The 23634-nt window shown below is 35.0% G+C and overlaps 1 protein-coding gene across 3 annotated transcripts; it reads left to right on the top strand.

Annotated features, from left to right (window-relative positions):
• Positions 1–79: 79 nt before the first annotated feature.
• LOC126763264 (kinesin light chain) lies at positions 80–23464 on the top strand. 3 transcript variants are annotated; one of them, XM_050480573.1, is made up of 6 exons: positions 80–246; positions 8843–8949; positions 9174–9800; positions 13325–13445; positions 13516–13995; positions 23176–23464. In XM_050480573.1, exons 2-6 carry the CDS (start codon positions 8915–8917, stop codon positions 23191–23193), a joined length of 1281 nt encoding a protein of 426 aa, XP_050336530.1. In that variant the 5' UTR covers positions 80–246; positions 8843–8914; the 3' UTR covers positions 23194–23464. The 3 variants fall into 3 exon arrangements, with proteins under 3 accessions (XP_050336530.1, XP_050336529.1, XP_050336528.1); XM_050480572.1 differs by lacking the exon at positions 8843–8949 and adding an exon at positions 14322–14624 and having other exon boundaries at positions 82–246; XM_050480571.1 differs by lacking the exon at positions 80–246 and adding an exon at positions 14322–14624.
• The last annotated feature ends 170 nt before the right edge of the window (positions 23465–23634 follow it).

Here is a 23634-nt window from a genome sequence, read left to right as displayed (position 1 = left end):
TATAAAAATTTTTAATATATGGCAGCCTGTATTCAGATAAAGTATTCTTATTACTCGTTACTGTGATATTCGAATTATTTTAGGTGCAGTCAAGTATTTTGTTCGTTCCATAAATTTCGGTCGAAACTCTTTTGGACCGTCTAAGTTTTTTTTCAGCGCAAATAAATAATTCTGCATCAAACGATTCAAAAAGTTGAGTTTTCAACAGTTGATCGACTCTCAGATATCATTCGACTCTTGCTGCAGGTAAAAATTTATGAAACCTCCTATAAATATTTAGTGTCAGTTTGTTTCTGCTTTACCTATGATAGCAGCAATTAGCTCATTTGGAATAGAGAAAATGAATTAACAAATTTAAGTGAGTCATTAGTGAAGTAATGTACGTATTTTTAACAAAGTGTCGTTGGCAAATACCAACAGTTTAAGTGTATATACATATATGTATATGATAGAAAAGTGTGTTGCAAGTTAGATATGTACACATATGTTTATAGCATATTAATCCATCCGTACATACATATGTATGTATGTTTTACTCGTATGTACATAAGTACTTGATTACACTAGCAAAACTAATATCGTCTTAGTTATAGATCTATATATCTAGTTATAGATTTAATAGCTGTGAAAGTGTACCAGCAAGCTCTTTCAGTGTATTACATTCCTTCCTCTTTATCATATATACCATAAACCGTCTCCCTTAAATGTAATATAAATAATAGACCATATGTTTTCCCATACCTTCGTATGTCCTACACTTTTATGGGTCAGAAGTAAAAAAAGTGGCAAAAGTTCAAAATTTCAAACTTTAGAGAAAACTTTAGAATATTGTCTAAGGATTTCGAGGATAAAATGGGTATGGGCGGAAGGAATTCGTTGAAACTTCTTTTTTTTTTGTTAATTCCTCTTTCTTTATTTAGCAATCTTAGTTCTAATAAAACAAGCGTCTATAAATTATATATATTTCAAATTAATTGCGCCGCGATCTGAAGGTACCGTTGGAAAGAGGAAGTCCTCCTGATTAAACAAGAAAAAACGTTTACTTCGGCTGCACCGAAGCTGATATACCCGTCACAGGTGCATTTCTTTTAGTTACTATGTGTTCAGTTTATATGGAAGCTGTATGCTATAGTAATCCGATCTGAACATTTTTTTCGGAGATTTTATTATTACCTTAAGCAGTAATCCATGTAAAATTTCGTGAATATACCACGTCAAATGCGAAAGTTTTCCATACAAGCCCTTGATTCCGATCGTTCGATTTATATGGCAGCTATATGCTATAGTTAACCGATCTGAACAATTTCTTCGGAGATTACATTGTTGCTTTAGAAAATAACCTGTGCCAACTTTTGTGAAGATACATTGTCAAATGTGAAAGTTTTCCATACAAGAACTTGATTCCGATCGTTCATTTTGTATGGCAGCTATATGCTATAGTGGTCCGATATCGGCAGTTCCGACAAATGAGCAGCTTCTTGAAGAGAAAATGACGTCTGCAAAATTTTAAAACGATATCTTAAAAACTGAGGGACTAGTTCGTATATATACAGACATAGGATCTCCGACGCTTCCTTCTGGGTGTTACAAACTTCGTGACAAACAGGCAATTAATATTTTTACCATCCATTTTTTATTAGTTATTTGTTAATTTTAGAAGAGTACAGAAAAAAATTAAAAACTAAAAAAAGTAAATAATTTCAAAAATTATGAGCTGACGAAGTGGGGGGTCTCTAAAAATTTCCACGTGACCATACCTATGATTTCAACCCTCCTAGTTATCTGAAACCAAAAAAAAAAAAGATTATTAATCTAGAATAATGTCGCAATGGCCGAAACTACGGAAAAGTGGGAAAATTTTTTTTTCACAAAATGGCGGCTGCCAGAAAAAAAAGGTTTTTTGGATCACTTTTTCTGACAAATTCGAATTTTTAAAAATAATAAAAATAAAAGTTTGGGGGGGGCTAGTTCCAACCATAGACAAGCCTGTAAAGAAGAGTATAAAAATTTCAAGTAAATCAGTTTTGAGAAAAACGCTTTTAAAGTTTCGCGTAAAGTCTTTTGTTCGATTAGTTCCGGCCGAACCAGTTTGGATGCCGGGTCAGAAAAATGCCTATATCTCCGAAAATAATTTGAATTTGAAAAATCCTCTTGTACAACATATTTTTGAATAGTTAAACTTGAAAATATAAAAAAAAATCGATTTTTTTAAATTTCTATACCAGAATACCCCCTTAATATACCCTGTTCAGGGTATAAAATTATGCAGGGTTATAGGTACCGCAAACGCTTTTTTACGAGATATTTGACTTTAAAGTTCAAAAATTCCCGAAATTCGAACATTTCAACAAGCTATTTCACTACGTTTACACACTCTACGTACATTTTTCAAATTAATTAAATTATTCAAACTAATTAAATTAAACTATAAACATTTAAATAAATCCATACTACGCATATCCATACGCTTCACTGTGGCTGATGCATAGGTAATACTCGTACAACTACTACCATCTATGAATATGATTTTTATTAGATGGATTATAACTATTAGTTAATAAGATATAGGATTTTTGAGAAGCAACTTGTGTTAGTTTACAAAAAAATTGATCATAAAGCATTTCGTGTGTTAATAAAGCATTGCTTTTTTGGGGAAAATACAATAAATAAGTTCATAATCCAATAAAAACAACGAATAACTGATTCTGAGAAGTATTTGAGCGCTCTTTAATCGTAATAAAACCGAATTTTTGCGTCGGTGTGTGACAATAGAAACATAGCTCCATCATTTGCCACTGGAGTCCAATCGACTGTCATTCTAGTGAACGGCACATGATGAACCGGTTCCCAGGCGTGGAAAGACGAAAAAGTCGGATGGAAAGGTTATGACAGTCTTTTTTTATGCATGTTGTATAATACATACTCAACGACTGATTACTGAGCCAGTTATAATCTATTTCACTGCGTATATGGTTGCAGTTCTTTTCTACTATTACAAATACTTAGCAATTGTATTATTTTTGAAGAAGAATCTGTTTAAAATTGTAGGCATACATATATTCAAATGATTCCTACAAACATGAATTTTGAACAAATACTTATTATTTGAAACATAAATTTTGTACATATTTATGAGTTGTATTAAATTTTGATATCTTCTTCTTCTTAATTGGCGTAGACACCGTTTACGCGATTATAGCCGAGTTAACAACCGCGGGCCAGTCGTTTCTTCTTTTTGCTTCGTGGCGCCAATTGGATATTCCAAGCAAAACTTGGTCCTTCCAACGGAGTGGAGGTCTTCCTCTTCCTCTGCTTCCCCCGGCGGGTACTGCGTCGAATACTTTCAGAGCTGGAGTGTTTTCGTCCATCCAGACAACATGAACTAGCCAGCATAGCCGCTGTCTTTTAATTCGCTGAACTATGTCGATGTCGTCGTATATCTCGTACAGCGCATCGTTCCATCGAATGCGATATTCGCCGTGGACAACGCGCAAAGGACCATAAATCTTTCGCAGAACTTTTCTCTTGAAAACTCGCATCGTCGACTCATCCGTTGTTGACATCGTCCAAGCCTCTGCACCATATAGCAGGACGAGAATTATGAGTGACTTAAAGAGTTTGGTTTTTGTTTGTCGAGAGAGGACTTTGCTTCTCAATTGCCTACTCAGTCCGAAGTAGCACCTGTTGGCAAGAGCAATCCTGCGTTGGATTTCCAGGCTGACATTATTAGTGGTGTTAATGCTGGTTCCTAAATAGACGAAATTATCTACAACTTCAAAGTTATGACTGTCAACAGTGACGTGAGTGCCAAGTTGCGAGTGCGACGACTGTTTGTTTGATGACAGGAGATATTTCGTCTTGCCCTCGTTCACTGCCAGACCCATTTCTTTTGCTTCCTTGTCCAGTCTGAAGAAAGCAGAACTAACGGCGCGGGTGTTGAGGCCGAGGATACGAGGTACACTCTTATAGAAGATGGTACCTTCTCTATTTAGTTCTGAAGCTCGAACTATTTTCTTCAGAAGCAGATTGAAGAAGTCGCACGATAGGGAGTCGCCTTGTCTGAAACCTCGTTTGGTATCGAACGGCTCGGAGAGGTCCTTCCCGATCCTGACGGAGCTTTTCGTGTTGTTCAACGTCAGTTTACACAGCCGTATTAGTTTTGCGGGGATACCAAATTCAGACATCGCGGCATAAAGGCAGCTCCTTTTCGTGCTGTCGAAAGCAGCTTTGAAATCGACGAAGAGGTGGTGTGTGTCGATTCTCCTTTCACGGGTCTTTTCCAAAATTTGGCGCATGGTGAATATCTGGTCGGTTGTTGATTTGCCAGGTCTAAAGCCACACTGATAAGGTCCAATCAGTTTGTTGACGGTGGGCTTTAATCTTTTACACAATACGCTCGATAGAACCTTAAATGCGATGTTGAGGAGGCTAATCCCACGGTAGTTGGCGCAGATTGTGGAGTCTCCTTTTTTATGGATTGGGCATAGCACACTTAAATTTCAATCGTTGGGCATGCTTTCGTCCGACCATATTTTACAAAGAAGCTGATGCATGCTCCTTATCAGTTCTTCGCCGCCGTGTTTGAATAGCTCGGCCGGCAATCCGTCGGCCCCTGCCGGTTGGTGTTCTTCAGGCGGGCAATTGCTATTCGAACTTCTTCATGGTCGGGTAATGGAACGTCTGCTCCATCGTCATCGATTGGGAAATCGGGTTCGCCTTCTCCTGGTGTTGTGCCTTCACTGCCATTCAGCAGGCTGGAGAAGTGTTCCCTCCATAATCTAAGTATGCTCTGGGCATCGGTGACTAGATCACCTTTGGGGGTTCTACAAGAGTATGCTCCGGTTTTGAAACCTTCTGTAAGCCGCCGCAGTTTTTCGTAGAATTTTCGAGCTTTACCCCTGTCGGCCAGCTTATCAAGCTCTTCGTACTCGGCATTTCAGCCTCTTTCTTCTTCTGTCTGCAAATGCGTCTCGCTTCTCTCTTCAACTCTCGGTATCTATCCCATCCCGCACGTGTAGTGGTCGATCGTAACGTTGCGAGGTAGGCAGCCTGTTTTCTCTCCGCTGCGACCCGGCACTCCTCGTCGTACCAGCTGTTCTTTTGCACTTTCCGAAAACCAATGGTTTCGGTTGCAGCTGTACGTAAGGAGTTTGAAATGCCGTCCCACAGTTCCCTTATACCGAGTTGTTGACGAGTGCTCTCAGAGGGCAATGAGTGCAAGCCGAGTAGAAAATCGTTCGACTGTCTGTTGTGATTGCAGCTTCTCGACGTCGAACTTTCCTTGTGTTTGTTGGCGTGCGTTTTTTGCTGCACAGAGGCGGGTGCGAATCTTAGCTGCAACAAGATAGTGGCCCGAGTCGATGTTAGGACCTCGGAGCGCATGCACATCTAAAATACTGGAGACGTGTCTTCCGTCTATCACAACATGATCGATCTGGTTGGTAGTTTTTCGATCCGGAGACAGCCAGGTAGCTTGATGAATCTTCTTATGCTGGAATCTAATACTACAGATAAACATATTTCGGGCCCCGGCGAAGTCGATCAGCCTCAACGCATTTGGGGATGTTTCCTCGTGGAGGCTGAATTTACCGACCATAGTGCCAAAGATACCTTCTTTGCCCACCCTGGCGTTAAAGTTGCCAAGCACGATTTTGACATCGTGGCGGGGGCAGCCCTCATAAGTGCGCTCCAAGCACTCATAAAAGGCATCTTTGGTCACATCGTCCTTCTCTTCCGTCGGGGCATGGGCGCAAATCAGCGATATGTTGAAGAACCTCGCTTTGAGGCGGATTGTGGTTAGACGTTCATTCACCGCAGTGAATGATAGTACTCGGCGACGGAGTCTCTCTCTCACCACGAATCCCACACCAAACTTGCGCTCCTTTATATGGCAACTGTAGTAAATGCCACAAGGACGTCCATCGCATTTCTTGGACGGCGGTGTTGTCAGTCTTTATTTTTACGAGGACATCAACCAGCTGAGCAGCGGCACCTTCCCAATTAAGGGAGCGGACATTCCAGGTGCATGCCCTCAATTCGTAGTCCTTATTTCGTTTGCCATGGTCGTCATCAAAAGGGGGGTCTCTCATCCGAGGCTGTTGTTGCTTTTCCATTGGAGTGTTTTTTTTACGTGGCGGGTCCCAAACCCAGCGCGCAACCCTATGCAGGGGATGTTTCGCCTTCTCACTTTAGATCGCCTTCAAACGGATGTTCTTAGGCTACCCAGAGGATACTTGGTCAAATACGGGAAGTCGTGAGCTGCTTGAGTCATATGTAAAAGACTTGTTTCTGGCCACTCCCAAGTGAATGGCGATCAGAGAACTTTCCTCACTTGCGTGAACTTCTACACATGACTCCATCATCCTTTGATATAAAAAGATAAAATATATCCTATGTCCTTACCCTGGTTCTAAGCTACTTCCCCACTAATTTTCAGTCAAATCGGTTCAGCCGTTCTTGAGCTATAAATGGTGAACCTACAACAACTTTCTTTTATATATATAGATTAAATGGATATTTTCTTTTTTAAATTTATTAAACAAATAAGTAATATTATATAATAATATTATATATGTATATTGTCACCTAAAATACAAAACAACGTATTTTCAAAAAAATAGAAATCGCAGACATACATATACATATGTATAATAACCAAAATTTAACCATTTTATAACGAAAACTCAAATTTTGTTTCAATATGAGTGCATGATAACCAAAAAATATAACCACTTTATAACGAAAACTCAATATATTTCTTATTTTTAACGCAGAAAGGAGTACTATGCGAAAGTACTTCAGTCACCCCGGGTATTCGCTCGACCAGGGTTATCGGAGAAACACGCGTTTTAAATAGTGAATTTTTGATCTTTAAATACTAATGCCTCAAAAACCATAGCTCAGCGGCAACTATATTTATATATTTTTTTAATCTGGAGGACCTTCTCTATCCGAACATACCCATTTTAACCCCGAAATTGGGGGATGCTATTCTAAAATTTACCGATCTATTTTGAAGTGTGATAATGTAATACAATTAGTTTAGTGGTTTATTTAATAAGTTACATATAAGTGATGTTAAATAGTGCAAAAACAACTTCAATTCAATATTTAGCTTTTGTTCAATTCCTTTTATTCATACAATAACAAAAAGGTCGCATTTGGCTGAGATTTAGAATAGTATCCCCGATTTTGGGGTTAAAATGGTTATGTATAGAGGGAGGAGATTCTCAAGATTATATATATACAGTGGACCAATAAAGTTTACATACACCTAGTTCTATTAAATTCCGACACGTTTATTTGTTATAAAATGAATAAATTTTGTGGTTTTTTCTATCCATTTCAAAAGATGTATAAGCAAAAAGCAGGCTCATGGACTTAGTGGGTCAAAATATCAGGAAATAATACTAGAAGCATTATTGAGTGGGCATTGAGCATCGATATCTAGGGACAATAATAGCAACAAATTGTAGGCCAAAAACCACTAAAACTATTGTAATAACTTTTGATTTATATAAATAATCATTGGTGTACGTAAACTTTTTTGATATAAATTATGCCCATTTTAAGCTTTAGCATTATTTTTTTTTATTTATGTAAAAAAAATATATTTTGATATTCTAAATTTAATGTTAAATATACATCTTTTAAAATGGATAGAAAAAAATTACAAAATTAATTATTTTATATCAAATAAACATGTCGTAATTTAATAGAACTAGGTGTTTGTAAACTTTATTGGTCCACTGTATATATATAGTAAGTATATGATGTATAAATATTTTTTTTTTAAAGCTGCCTTACAAACTGACCTACAACAAGAAAAAACGTTAACTTAAGCTAAATACCCTTCACAGGTGCATTTCTGTTAGTAACTATGTGTTCAGTTTGTATGGAAGCTATATGCTATAGTCAACCGATCTGATCGGTTTCTTCGGAGATTACATTGTTGCTTTAGGAAATAATACATACCAAATTTCGTGAATATATCTTGTCAAATGTGAAAGTTTTCCATACAAGAACTTGATTCCGATCGTTCAGTTTGTATGGCAGCTATATGCTATAGTCAACCGATCTGAACATTTTCTTCGGAGATTACATTGTTGCTTTAGAAAATAATATATACCAAATTTCGTGAATATATCTTGTCAAATGTAAAAGTTTTCCATACAAGCATTTGATTCCGATCGTTCAGTTTGTATGGCAGCTATATGTTATAGTGGTCCGATATCGGCCGTTCCGACAAATGAGCAGCTTCTTGAAGAGAAAATGACGTTTGCAAAATTTCAAAACGATATCTTAAAAACTGAGGGACTAGTTCGTATATATGCAGACAGACAGACGGACAGACAGACGGATATGGCTAAATCGACTCAGCTCGACATACTGATCATTTATATATATACTTTATAGGGTCTCCGACGATTTCTTCTGGGTGTTACAAACTTCGTGACAAACTTAATATACCCTGTTCAGGGTATAAAAATCCAATATGTACGAAATATTTTATATTTGTGAAGGGTATTATAGCTAATTTGACATTATTGCAATCCACTGACATACTTTTACCGGCGGTATTTCATTTATACACTATTTATTTAAATTTTATAGTAATTTAAACGATTTCGTAATTTATTCATTATTATAGTGATATTTGCTAACAAGTTTCGTATAGTTTTTGATTTCATGTCCTTTAGTTAATATTTGTTTTGTGTATGGTAACGTTTGGAGTCTATATTGTGTTTTGGGGTTGAAAATGACGTAATTTTTCGTGCGCTTGCGCAGACCATTCATAAATATGCTAGGAATATTATTGATTTTTGGACATCTGTACACACAGAGAGAGTGGAAATGTACGCGCTTACGGACGTAGAAGGATTTTGGCTACTGAAAAAAATATTTTTTTTACAAAATGATAGCATCTAAGGCAATAAGAACCTATAGAATGTAAGTACTATTAATTTACTGTTATCAAACATAACATAATATAATCATGTATTTATGTTTAGTTTACTTTAAAGTTTGAGGTCTTGACGATATATATTTGTATATGTATATGTTGAAAACTCGAGTCGTAGTATTTTCAAATATGCACATACATACATACGCTCACACAATTGCCATGATTGATTATATTTTAATATGTATGTTTTAATTTTACTCATTTTCAGACGAAAAATCGAAAGCATTGGCAAGATGACTCAAATGACACAAGACGAAATTATTAGCAATACAAAAACAGTGCTGCAAGGTCTCGAGGCCTTGCGTGTAGAACACGTCTCCTTGATGACTGGTATGGGCGAAGCTCATCGAGAAAATGAAAAATCCGATATAGTTAGAAAAAATATTGAACATATTGAATTGGGTTTGTCTGAGGCTCAAGTGATGATGGCACTAGCCTCACATTTGCAAAATATCGAGGCCGAAAAACAAAAATTAAAAACACAAGTACGCCGATTACATCAAGAAAATGCGTGGCTACGCGATGAGCTAGCCAATACACAGCAAAAATTCCAAGCCTCCGAACAATTGGTAGCACAATTGGAAGAAGAGAAAAAGCACCTCGAATTTATGGCATCTGTTAAAAAATACGATGATAATCAGGAGCAAGAGGATTCATGTGAAAAATCCCGCACCGATCCAGTCGTCGAACTATTTCCTGATGAAGAAAATGATGAGCGAAACAATATGTCGCCAACGCCGCCAAGTCAATTCGCTAATTCGACTGCTGGTTATGAGATACCAGCACGTCTACGTACTTTGCATAATTTGGTGATTCAATATGCTTCGCAAGGCAGGTGTGTATGCGCTTCAATACAAATATGGTATGTACGTGCATATTTTTGTATGTGGCTGCGGGTTCATTGAGTTCAAAATAAAATTAAGAGTGTGAGAACAATAAATGAGTAAAATGAGTGTAGGTAAGAGAGCATATAGGCATGCTGAACAAAAGGATAATTGCAGAAATTTTTATATTACAAGTATTTGCCGGCTTTTTTGTATCAAAACACAATTTCATATGCCCCATATAGGGTTGTCAGTTTCAAATATAAAAACTTTTTGTGCTAGTTTTGAATTTTGTATTAATGTATGTACATATGTACATATATATATTATTTTCATATTTAAATTTTATGGATTCTAATCGGCTAAAATAAGGTAAATTGGCGAAATTTTTTTTTATTCCACAAACTTCCCGATCTGAAATAAGTGGAAATTAATTGGTACTTTTCATAATTGGTTTCTGTACGAATTGTTAAAGGGACTTTTATTATCTTTTAAGTATGTGTGTATATGGGATTTGTGTATATGTATATACATGTACAGCGGTGAGCAACGTCTATAAGTAAAAACAATTGAGTTGACTCTTGCAGAATGCGTTTTAGCATATAAAACGTTATTTTACATGTGAATAATTGAGAGAAATACATATATTGTAGTGCATAAAAAGAGTCATTTTAAATTACCTGATTATACATATGTAGTTTTCCATGCACCCATAAAACAAACAGAGCTAAATTATGTTGATACTTTATTAAAAGCATGCTTTTATTTTCAAAGTAATGGTTTAAGAATAATACTAGAGCACAAGTACGCAAAGCGAAAAAATGTAAATTCTAAACCAATTTATTATTTTAATGTTTAATTATAAGTTGAGGAATAAATTTTTTTCAATCCAGTACGTAGGATTAAAAATAAATTTTTAAGTGTTAATTTCACGATTTTTAGGCTTAAAATTGTGTACTTTTATTCCGACGTTCGTGAGTAATTTTTTATTTTTTTAATTCTCTACACAGTATTTGGAATAAAAAAATTTATAAAAATGTTTGTTCAATTTTTTGGAGATAAAAAAGAAAAAATAATTCATATAAAAAAGTATTTGTTTTAATGCATCACTTGTAACTCTGTTTTTGCACTCGTTTTTAGCCATATTTATTTATTTAATAGAAAAATTGTCTTGGAAAATAAAAGTAGTGTTATATAATATAATGGGTTGTCAAAAAAGTCTTGCGGTATTTTTATTGAATTTTTTTATTTTTATTGAAATTGAAATGAATTTTTGATGACTTATACCTAGCTCTTGACCGATGCTACGGCGCTACTATGCAATTTTCGACGACAGGGCTTCCGGAGCGTGGCGCATCTTCGACCACCTCTACACCAGAACGAAAACGTTGAAACCATCGTTGTGCGGTGGAAATGGAAACTGTATCGGGTCCATAAACTGCATAAATTTTATTGGCGGCTTGAGATGCATTTTTGCCTTTATCGTAGTAGTACTGTAAAATATGCCGTATTTTCTCTTTATTTTGCTCCATGTTTGCGACGCTATAACTCACTAACGACTTCAAAGAAACGACAATCAATCAAACACGTGTTAGCGCGTGAAATGAGCTTTCCAAAAAGTTATAGCATGACCCGATGCGACGAATAAAACTGGAGCTCGCGCTTTCAGCGCCAACTAGCGAAAATACCGCAAGACTTTTTTGACAACATATTATATCGGGTGATTTTTTAAGAGCTTGATAACTTTTTTTAAAAAAAATACGCATAAAATTTGCAAAATCTCATCGGTTCTTTATTTGAAACGTTAGATTGGTTCATGACAATGAAGAAACATTTAAATGTTGACTCATGTGGTTTCAACAAGATGGCGCTACATGCCACACAGCTCGCGATTCTATGGCCATTTTGAGGGAAAACTTCGGAGAACAATTCATCTCAAGAAATGGATCCGTAAGTTGGCCACCAAGATCATGCGATTTAACGCCTTTAGACTATTTTTTGTTACGTGACAACATATTATATATTATTAATATAAAGAGAAAATAAATTTAGCATACCATAAATTGAGAACCAATCTAACGTTTCAAATAAAGAGATTTTTCAAGCGGGTCGCAGATATATTATTAATTAAAGGCATACCATAAATTGAGGAATAAAGAGATTTTTCAAGGGGTCGCAGGTTAAAGGCCCTTGGATCCATGTTTTCGAATAGGGATCACATCACCTCACTAGCACCCTGTAGGATATTGGACTTTATCAATATACTGGGGCTTAGTGAGTCCCTGTGAGTTAGGAGAGGGCACAATAGACCTAAAGTCGCGATGCATTCCTCAATTATTTATCTATCTATCTATCTAAGGGGTCCTTTTTAAAAAAGTTGAGTTTCCAATTGCGTATTTTGTTCTGGACAGTAGACCGCTTCTGCGGAAATTAAGAAAAGTTATTAGAAGTTTTTTAAGTGTGCCAACAATTTTTCAAAATTGCTTGGCATCGTCGAGTCCAACTCTAACTAACTTCTGGCACCTATTTTATGGAATTGCGTATTACGCATTTTTGATGCCAATCCAAAGCTTTTCAGGATTTTTGAATAATTTCTTAGCAATATGTATCTCAACATCGGTCCATAAAATTAAAAAAGGTGTTTGCATCGGGACTTTGAGTTGGCCAGCTCAGGACGTCAATACTAATTCTTCACATTTTTAGCTGCGTGCTTTCGATCATTGTCATGCATAAAAATCCAATTCACATGCATCGATTCGAACGCGAAATGGTTCCATAGAATTTTTGAGAAAAACGCTTCCCAGATCATTACGCTATCACCGCCGTGCTTAATGGTATTGTGGTGTACTTAGGGCGCTCTAAAATATTCTTCCGAAATTTGACGTCCATTTCTAAATGTTCTTTGGCAAAGTTCAGCCGGGATCTTATGTTTCTTTTGGAGAGCAATGGTTTAATTGAGACGCCTTCGTACTAGTTTACTGGATGAGTTAATTCAAAATTTATGCCATAAAGAAGATTTAAAAGGATTAGGCTGTGTTTTTCTGATAGTTGTTTCATGTTATCTGTCATAGCATGTTCTGTTGTTTTACGTGCAGGATTGCGGATTATTTTTTTCAGAAAATTATGATAACTTTTAACAAAATTTAGTATTAATTTTTCCCTTTTTATGTAGATCAAAAATAATTCTCCTTTTTCTCAGAGTACAATGCAATATTGTGCCAATTTTTTAAATTTTTTAAATTAATTTAACAGCTACAGTTAAAGTCTTTTTTACACGACTGTCAATCAATAACGAATATTTTTACAAATAACCAAATGTGTGCTATTTCTTTATCCAAGCAAAATTCGTTATATTGCGACATTAGAGTAACAATAAAAAATTAAGCGAGATAACGGCTTATTTGATAAAACTAAAAACTGATTTGAATAATTAATTTTAAAATTAATGGAGTAATGTTTATTAACAAAATTAAAACTTTTTAACTGTTAGCTAAATTTATTTTCTATTTTGTTAAAACTAACTTTTTATAATTAGATACGAAGTGGCAGTTCCACTTTGCAAACAAGCACTCGAAGATTTGGAGAAAACTAGTGGCCACGATCATCCCGATGTTGCTACGATGTTAAATATTCTAGCCTTAGTCTATCGCGATCAGGTGAGAAATTCATACATATATAGTATACGATTTTATTGAACTAATTTCCTTGACTTTAATTAACATTTAGAACAAATATAAAGAGGCAGCCAATCTGCTGAACGATGCGTTGTCTATTCGGGGCAAAACACTAGGTGAAAATCATCCAGCCGTAGCGGCCACCTTAAACAATTTAGCTGTTTTGTATGGTAAACGTGGCAAATATAAAGATGCTGAACCACTTTGTAAGCGTGCACTGGAAATACGCGAAAAGGTGCTCGGTAAAGATCATCCCGATGTGGCGAAGCAATTGAACAATTTGGCATTGCTGTGTCAAAATCAGGGAAAATATGATGAAGTTGAAAAGTATTACCAACGTGCATTAGAAATATACGAATCGAAACTCGGTCCAGACGATTCAAATGTCGCCAAAACCAAAAACAACCTGGCCAGCTGTTATCTGAAACAGGGCAAATATACAGAAGCCGAAGTCCTCTATAAGCAAGTCTTAAATCGTGCACACGAACGTGAGTTTGGTGCCATTCACAGCAAAAATAAGCCAATTTGGCAGGTAAGTGTCAATTGTGGTTATTTAGCTAATATGTAATAGGCAGCAAAAAAGCTTTAGCGGCGCTTTGCAAACGAAACGAACAAAGAAATAAACCAAAAACAAGGAAAAAGTCGTGTTTCCGCTTAACAGCGTATATTTGAATAGCATTTATATACTTATCTACCAATATATATAATACATATGTATATATGAGACAACTGCTTATTTTCAGTAGTCATGCATATGTATATATTTTTTTGATTGACTTTACAATTGTGAGTTATGAATAATAAGTTATGCATATTGTGTGGTTGTATTGCAATACCTTTGAAATCATTTCTGGATAGGTTGCTGAGGAGCGAGAAGAACATAAATATGATGATTGTTATAATACACCATACGGCGAATACGGTGGCTGGCATAAGGCGGCGAAAGTCGATACACCAACTGTTACGACAACACTAAAGAATCTCGGCGCCCTGTACCGGCGACAGGGTATGTTCGAGGCAGCCGAAACATTGGAGGACTGTGCGTTGCGTAGCAAAAAAGAAGCATTAGATTTAGCTAAACAAACCAAAGTTGCACAACTGCTCACCAGCGGCGAAAAACGGCGCTCAAGACATTTTAAAGAAGATGCTGATAATGATGAGGTAATTTTTTTTAATGGGATGCAGTTTTTTTCTTTTTATTTCATCATCTTATATGAGCCTTTAATTTTTTGTTTTTTTTTTCCACACGGCTTTTTCCTTCATTCGGAATAACATCATCAAGTTGTATATGTTGATCATACTTTTTAGTTGCCATTCATATTTACTTTTTTGTTTTTTTTATTTTGCATGCTTGTTTTGTATTTAAACCAAACCTTTGAACTTTAAGCAGAGCTATCTGCAATCTCCACACGTACGTTTTAAGGTTATTGCTATAATTAGTTATTTTTAATTTTTCAATAGCATATTAACCTTATAACAAATATTAATTCACTTTTCGTTTACTATATATCATTTCTTAATATTTTTTGTTCTTTTTCGCTCTCTAATGCTCTGAACGCGAAAACAAATTAACATTTTTTTAAACTTATTTATTCTTTTAACTTTTATTTATTTTTTGTATTATTATTTGATTTTATTCAGCAAAAATTATGTCTTCCACTAATTTGTCTAAATATTCTATATTTATTTATGCAATTTTATCTCTTCATCAAAATTATATATTGATTATATTTATCTATACTATCAGTTCTAAACAGCAGCGAACAAAGAAATCTAGACAGTCAGAAAATTTTATGTTTTGCTATCTTTCTTAGAAAGTGTTTTTTATTTTACGAAAAGTTGTATAAAACAGTTTTGATGCATTTTAAGAGTCGAAAGTTGTTTTTTCGGTTAATTAGACGCACTCACTCTTTAGATGTTATTCTACACCTTGCAGTTGAAAACTTATTTGACGCTTCATCTATTGGGCCAATTCAAAGTTTACATACGAAATCCAAACGTTGGTGTCTGGTTTTTTTAGTTTGTATGGAAGAAGACTTTCTACTAAAAAAATATTTATTTTCACTTTTTTGTCGAGTCCATATATTAAATGTATCGAAAGTAAAGGTCCACATAAATCATTCAAGATATGCAAAATTATAGAGCGATACCTCAAAAACTGACAAAGCAATTCGTTTATATCCAAAAAGACGGACGAGTCTGTCGTCACGCTGATCACTTATATACAGTGTGCGACAAAACTAAAGCACGGAATCTACTTTGTCGGTATTTACATTTACAAAATAATAAATTAGTCATTAAATGATTTGTTCTTTATTTTTTATTACTAGGCCATTAATAATTAATAAAATTAAACAAATTAACTTAGTAAAAAAAGATAAAAAATCAAATATGAAAAACACCAAAAATTCTGGTGAGATAAATCTAAAGCACATGTCTATGATTTCTAACTTTTGCCTAACGATTTCTAATTATCAGCAAATGTTGGATATGTGTAATTATTATTATTTTTTTTAATTTGTACATACTTAGTTGCAGTTCGTCAATGAAAAGATCGGTTAATGACTATTGCAAAAATGTTTTGAATAAATCATGATATTGTTTCCCGAACTTTGAGCCGATTTCGCACATCAGGCTCTTTAGTTTGCGATAAGAGGATAATTCGGGCAATAAAAAATAAGCATTTTATATCTGCAACATGTATTGCAAGACAATTACGGTTAAATATATCACAAAGATCCATACAACATCGAACTGTTCAAGGTGGATTTTCATGCTGCAATTTGTTTAAATAACAGAGACCGGCTCGAATGGAATATGCGAGGATACACATAAATTTGGCAATATCAAAATGGCGAACTGTGCTTTTTTCCGACGAATCAAAGATCAATATGAAAGTTTCAGACGGGTTGAAGTTGATGGAGGCAAAGAACGTTTCCTTTGGGCGTTATCGACATTTATCGAAAATAAATTGGTATTTCCCAATTTTAAAAAGAGTATAGTAACGATATAGAAACAGTCGTTGTTTGGTGTTGTAATGATTGAGGGCGATATAGAAACGAGCGCGTTTATTTGAACCGAATATTGAAATTTGGTTATTTTAGTGTCAGAATTGGAAAAAAATTATACGTATGCCAAAGGTTTAAGAAAGGGGAAAAAAATCATTGATCACGTCGCGACGGCGACGGTTGACATAAAGTAAAAAATTGTGGAATCTGATAGTTGTCGGAATCAGAATTGAAACCCATCAAAAAAAGTAGTACCTGTCATGAATTCAGATATTATTGGTTTGATATTCGAAACAGAATTTGTATCGGTTTTGGGTGTCACGGAAACCAATTTTATCGGTTTTGCTATCAGAAACAAAGCAAGAAGATAGTCGCTCACAGATTTGAAATGTAAGTTAAGAAATCTAGTTATTTTTTTATTACGAATTAATTTATTTTAATTTCTATAAGGGAAAGCATAAGTATAAAACACGAAATGTGTTAATTATTGGATTTACAAAACGTAATAAACGTAATTTAACACCCAAATGCGTTTTTATTTATTCAATAAATGTTATCTCTTAAAATCTTCATTTAATTCTGAACTGATTAAACACTTTAATAGGATTGCTTTCAAATGTATTCATTTGCAAGTTTTGTCACATTAGTAAGCAGCTGATTCGAATATTGGTTTTGCGAATGTTCGAAAAGACTAAAATCCAAACAGATTCTGTGACACCATTGAAAATCAGAATTGGTTTGCAATTCTGACAGCTTAGCAATTCTGTCTTGGATTTCACAACACCTGATTATTGTTATTTTACTTAAATTCACAAAAAACAAAACAACAAATAACTACGTAAGATACAAAGGCGCTACTAGGTGTTACCAAACTTCCTTAATTCTAAATTAAAGTTTTGATGGTGATTTCAAGAATTCAAATTGAGGAACGAAACAGCGATAACAACCCTTAAAACTTAAAAAACTAAACGGGAATAGGGTCGATTATTGTCTTAGTATACTTAAATTCAAAAAATGGGTGAAATATTTTCTGCAAAACAACAAATAGCAACGTAAAATACAATGGCGATTTGTGGGTTACAATACTTTTTAATTTTTATTTAACACTAGCAGACCCCGCAGCCGTTGTCCTGCGTGAAATTATGAGTTTTGAAATGAAAAGAAAGTTGAATTTATATTGTGTTGAAAATCATTTATTTGCGATTTTTCTAAATTTTTTCAATGTAGCACAGTTTGATAAACAACATTTTTGGTTTCTGTTCTGGTGCGGAAATGTACTGAGAAGATGGTTTTCCAACTCGTGAACACGCCACGTATGTATATCTGGCCGTGTGAAAAACATAGTATTTCCAGATTCACCGAAACTGAATATGTTTGAACTGAAATGGTTGTCCCCTTGTATTCGATAACTGCGTCACAATCAGTCAGGTTCCATTACACAGCTAAAATTGCTCGTGCACTCAAGTAATCGCAGTTACGATAATATGGCCAATGTTCGAATACACATTCGTGATGAGTTCATCTTTCGTTGAAGTGAATTGACAAAAGGCAGGTGAATTGATATCAAACCTCTGGAAGTATCAATCGCAATTTGCCCATTTCCAATTCTTAGTATATGCGACCTTCAGTGGCATGTGAAGTAGCTATCGAATTGCCCATCGTTTGTTTCCAGTGATTATCATGTTCCAGCAATTGCAATTGCTGGCATGCTTCTCAAAAAGTTGCACACACTTTACCATACACAAAACGCAATGACTTAAATGAATTTGAACCGCGAGACGCACAACAGTCGGGGAAAACTTTCATGTATTCCAAAAGTAAATATCCCAAAAATCGCTTTATTGCAGTTCAGTTTAGTGTTCGCAAGGTCCGTAAACCATATTGGTTTTCATCACTTCGTATAATACTGGATCTTTCTCTGGATCGGGAATTTCCGTAGAAATGATTTCATCAATTTGATCTGGTGTAACCACCATCCACCATCCAAAGAAGAATGTGTGCGTGCGGCAAACCTCTTTTTGCAGCTCAACAGAGTACATCCAGCAAACAGCACCATACACATACATATACCATAGGTTGCTTCAAGATAACGTCCACCAAACATCGTAAGTGTTGTTTGAAAAGTCGTGCTGTGACATCGTGACGATCGTTTTGCTGTTTGATCGCGATCCATAATTCCATACGTATGTCATTGCATCCTGGGAGTACTGTTCATGCGTCTTGGGCTGCCATACATTGATGGCAAAAAGAACGCCGACCGATATTAGCGCAACCTCTTCTTGGCTTCGTAACAAATTTCAATCTGTAATTGATCACTTTGTGTGAAACACACATATAGTTTTCACTGAATAATCTTTAATAATTTAGCTTTTGAATAACCGGAGTTAAAAAGCAAGCGACCGAAATTGAACGATTCAAATAATTTACAAATCAAAATATTGAAAAACAAAACAAACAAAAAAAAAAAAAAAAAATTGTATGGAAAAAAGTTACTTTTTGGAATAGTCCAATTTTCCGACTTTTCCTCATGAAAAGTATAAGGTATTTTTATTTCCAAACCTTCCCCGATCCACAACGAACAACCTCTGAAAATTTCATCAAGATTGGTGCAGCCGTTCTCTTAGCGTTATCACCAAACAAACATTCATTCGTTTGTATGAGAAAAACAAATGGGCTATTTTTAGAGGGTTTCCGGAAATTATTCGAATTTTACTCGCCTCAAAAACCATCTTTGAACTTTAACGAACATTTAAAAAAAAAGAATTGGCAAAATTGGTCCAGGCGTTGTTGAGTTATGCGCTTAGCAACACATTTTGCGAATCATTTTTATATATAAGATATGTATGTAAAATTTTCTTTGGAATTTTTCATACAAGAACAATGAATGTCCCGATATTAAAAATAAAAAAACAAATAATTTAATGCCTATTTCATGATTTTATTCATTTAAATACCGTTAAGGTAGATTACGTACTTAAGATTTTTCGCTCATTCTATATGTTTTAAAGGGCCTTCTATGTTTCCTTCTGAGAAGCATGTTCACCCAGTATAATAAGCTATAAAAGCAATCATGCTTGGTACGAAATACCATAAAATTATCTACGCTCATCGGTTCAGTACTTTCCGTAACTCAAAACTTCCTGTTGTGAGTGAAATCGTTCCACATTTTGGTCTATCTATCATTTACTATCTAATTCAAAAACTATCGCCCTTCTTTTTTCTTTATATGATTTTAGACATAATGTGTTTTGGGGCTAAAAATTTAAGAACTCGGTACATATGCATCCGTTGCTCTAATCCCCATTTATGAGTTCCATCCTTCTAGTTGTTTCTACAATTATTCGAATGAGTTCATGTGCAAATTATATTATACTAGTTGACCCGCAGATTTCGTACTGCCTCAATTGATGGATAAAAACCTAAACTTTTGTATAAAATAATTTCAAAACAAACAAAAGGAATCTGTACTTAATAAAAAAAAAAACATATTGTGAATGAAGCATGAAGTTTTATTATTATTTTCGACACTTCACGTTTCTTACTTACAAAACAGAGTTTTCCTGAAATACTGGCTATTTATAAGGTTTAAATTTTATATTGAAAGACACACACTGTTATGATACAGTCGGTTAATCAATTTAAATCTTTGTTATAAAGTATATTTTTTGTTTTGTTACGTGATTTGTAAATAAGACGAGACAGGGAGATTCCCCGTTGATTCTACAAACTTCTAAAGATTGTCCTTATCATTTATTTATGGTCACCGCAAAGACCAGGCGTACTCAAAATTGTAAGCGTTTAAAATCGAATGGTAAATCCATTGGTATCATTGATATCCACAGGATCAAGATATACTCTCCTTTGCCTTTTATTATAGTAGCCTCAATGACGTTATTAATCAGTTTTTTCACAGCCAGTCTTGTACAATTGCACAGTTGGGGTTGATTAATGTTTCGCAGCATGATGACAACAGATCCTACTTTTAACGGCAAATTGTGAGGTGGTAATCCAGGCAATTCCAGTGAATTTAGAAACTCCGTGGAATAGTTGAGTACGTCATCCTGGCTCATAACGGTGTCGACTGATTTGAAAGAAAACAACTGTCCTGGAAGAAAACTCTGAATAGTCCCATTGAGATCCTCAACGTCTTTATTTTGCAACCCACTCACTCGTTCCCCCAGCTAATTATGATTATTGAACTGTTGCGCTATATCTAAAAAACACGCTGAATAAGCTCCTCTTTTGATTATGTGATGTGACAGAAATCTGTGGATAATGTGATGAATCCGGTCGAGATGACTGCGACTTTACTATTTCCAATGTCTAACAACTGCTTCGCAAACACATTTGCAGTTTCATCTTGTGGCAAAAACACTCGTAACTTAGTTGTTAATTGGAGTGTATTTATGTATGTACTGCCACAAATTCGATTACTTTTGGCATGCGTTTAGTTCATCAGCAACAGTTGATCGGGGAATAACTGGAAGAGTCTGACGAAAATCACTTGACAACAGAATCATGGCTCCACCAAAAATATTTTGGTCGCCACGAAGATCTTTCAACATTCTGTGCAGTGCCCCCAGTGACCTTTTATGGGCAATTGCGCATTCATCCCAGACAATCAATTTGCCTACTTAAATGATCTTGGCTATTGCTCTATTTTTGGCCATGCTGCAAATTGGTGATTCAGTGGTTTGCATGTTTAATAGTAATTTTAAGACAGAATGTGCAGTTCACTTGCTTTCATGCAGACTCGCAGCTATTTCAGATGAGCTACATCATTTCGCGATCTAATCCTCGAAAAAAGCAATAAAATTTAGAACGTTTTTTCGGTTCCTCCGGAAGCATGAAGGAGTAAATTTCACCAGATCCACTGTTCACAGCTTCTATCAAAGGGTCGTAGCGTCGGATCATAGTGAAATGCAGCTGGTTCCAGGATTACAGGAGCGCTGCGTCTGCGGAATGGCTCAATTTCATTATGTCGAGCTCGCTGTTGTTGTGTTTATCTATGTAGTCTAAGCCTATCTACTTCACTGTCAACGCAATTCTGACAGCAATACGACTATTTTTATGATCTGTCCCTCTCTGGTCATCAGTTTGCGAACTGCTCTCTCGTTTTGCTTTCGCTTCGCCATTGCATATGAAAAAACATGCAGTCAATCATCGCTCGTTCTCGCCCAATATTATCGCGTTGCTTCTCGCGCCATCTCTGACATCCGCCTTCGACAACAGTGAGTGATTGTAATGTAATGATTGTAAAAAGGTCTGGACTGGACTGGAAACTAACGGACAGAAATTAATTTTTATATATATAGATAGAAGAAGATTATATATTATATTTTGGCCTACTAATACCTGAAAGCTTTGCTTGACTGCACGCGAAATTTCCTTTGAAATACTGAGCAGGTTCTGATATACAAGGTGCGTAACGCCTTCCTTTTATCGGCAAATGCATTTTTCCGAAAAGCAAGAAGTCGCACGGTGCCATATCAGGTGAATACGGGGAGTGGTTAATGGTTAAAATGTGATTTTTGGTCAAATAATCGGTCACAAGCGTCGAATCGAATGTTGGATTCTGAGCAATTTTTGGTCGTCAGTCAATTTGTGCGGAGCAAACCGTGCACACACCTTTCGTAAGCCCAAATGTTCCGTCAAAATGCGGTAAATCGATGTTTTGGAGATGTTCAATTCCATTTCCATGTATTTCAATGATGATTTCGGTTGATTTTTGATGAATTCACGCACAGTTTTGATGGAATTTCCGGTGATCACGGATTTTGATTGGCCCACAAGTTGATCGTCATTTATGTCCTCATGACCACTTTGAAAACGTTGAAACCACTCGTACACTCTGCTACGGGATAGGCAATCATCGCCATAAACTTGTTTCATCAATTGAAACGTTTCGGTAAAAGTTTTACCAATTTTAAAACAAAATTTAATGTTGGCTCTTTGATCGAAGCTCATTTTCGCACCGATAACACAAACATACTGACACTTAAAATGCAATAACTTCACTTCCAATCGATGAAATGTCATGAAATTCTCATTGGACAATCGATAAAGATAGCAGATTCTAACGCACCAGTCGACATATAGATGGCATCACCAGGGGGCGCTAGATTCAAAAAGTCCTGTGTACTTTGGAACGCATATTGTATTGAGTGGTTTCATTTGTACTTTCTAATAATTTTCAAAAAATAATTAGTTATACTAAATTAATTTATGTCTTTTTGTGTTAATGAAAATGTAAATCAAGCAAAAAGTGAAGCATACAATGTCATGTTATTAAAATATCCTTGATATTCCCTTGAAATTTTAATTAAAAATCTTTTGGTTATTATTCTAAAAATTAATAATCATGTCTCATATACAGAGAGACAATTTAAGTGCTTGAGTTGGCCCGTGATAACTATACTTTTGAACGCTTATGTAATTATTTAATCTTATTTTCAACTTAGTAAGGAGTTACATGAGTTAGGGAATATGGTAATAAAACTTGTCTAAAACTGAAAACCATCTATAATCTAAAAGCAGTTGTAAGAAATATCACCAACATAAAATACATGAATATTAATTTAATTTAATTCCCTTATTTATATGAACAAGTACTCTACATGTATAAGAGTAAATCTAATATATAGTATAGTGATTATGTACTCTATTTAATTTCTAAATAAATACTAAATTTTCTTTAATTTCAGAAGGGTCACAAGCCTTAGAGGGTTTAGCGGTGATGGCCGGTCAGCAACGTGTGCTACACAAGCTCACCAAAAAAATATAATAAAAAGATATTTTAAGTTTTTCTACACAAGTAACCATACAAAATATTTATTTACTCATTCCTTAATAAAGTTTGTTCACGCAAATTAAGTTTTTTCTGCTTGAATAAATAAACTGATATATACATGTATATGAAATAACATGAAAGTAATTATGATAATAAAAACGTGTTCTATTTTATAATAAATATGTGGTTATAACGTATTCTAATGATTGCCTACTGCATTATACACTTTTAGTATGAATGAAAACAGCGATTCTGTATATGATTGTAAGTAAGTATGTTGTATAAATAAATTAAACGGCAAAACACTTTCATATGCGACACAATATTGTCAATATATAATTTGGTTCGATTCCTTTCACTTAGCTCCCTCACA

Source organism: Bactrocera neohumeralis, chromosome 6 (assembly GCF_024586455.1).
Source record: "Bactrocera neohumeralis isolate Rockhampton chromosome 6, APGP_CSIRO_Bneo_wtdbg2-racon-allhic-juicebox.fasta_v2, whole genome shotgun sequence".
Classification (NCBI taxonomy): domain Eukaryota; kingdom Metazoa; phylum Arthropoda; class Insecta; order Diptera; family Tephritidae; genus Bactrocera; species Bactrocera neohumeralis.
Note: the sequence above shows the minus strand (reverse complement) of the source record. Positions and strands in the feature narration are given on the sequence as shown.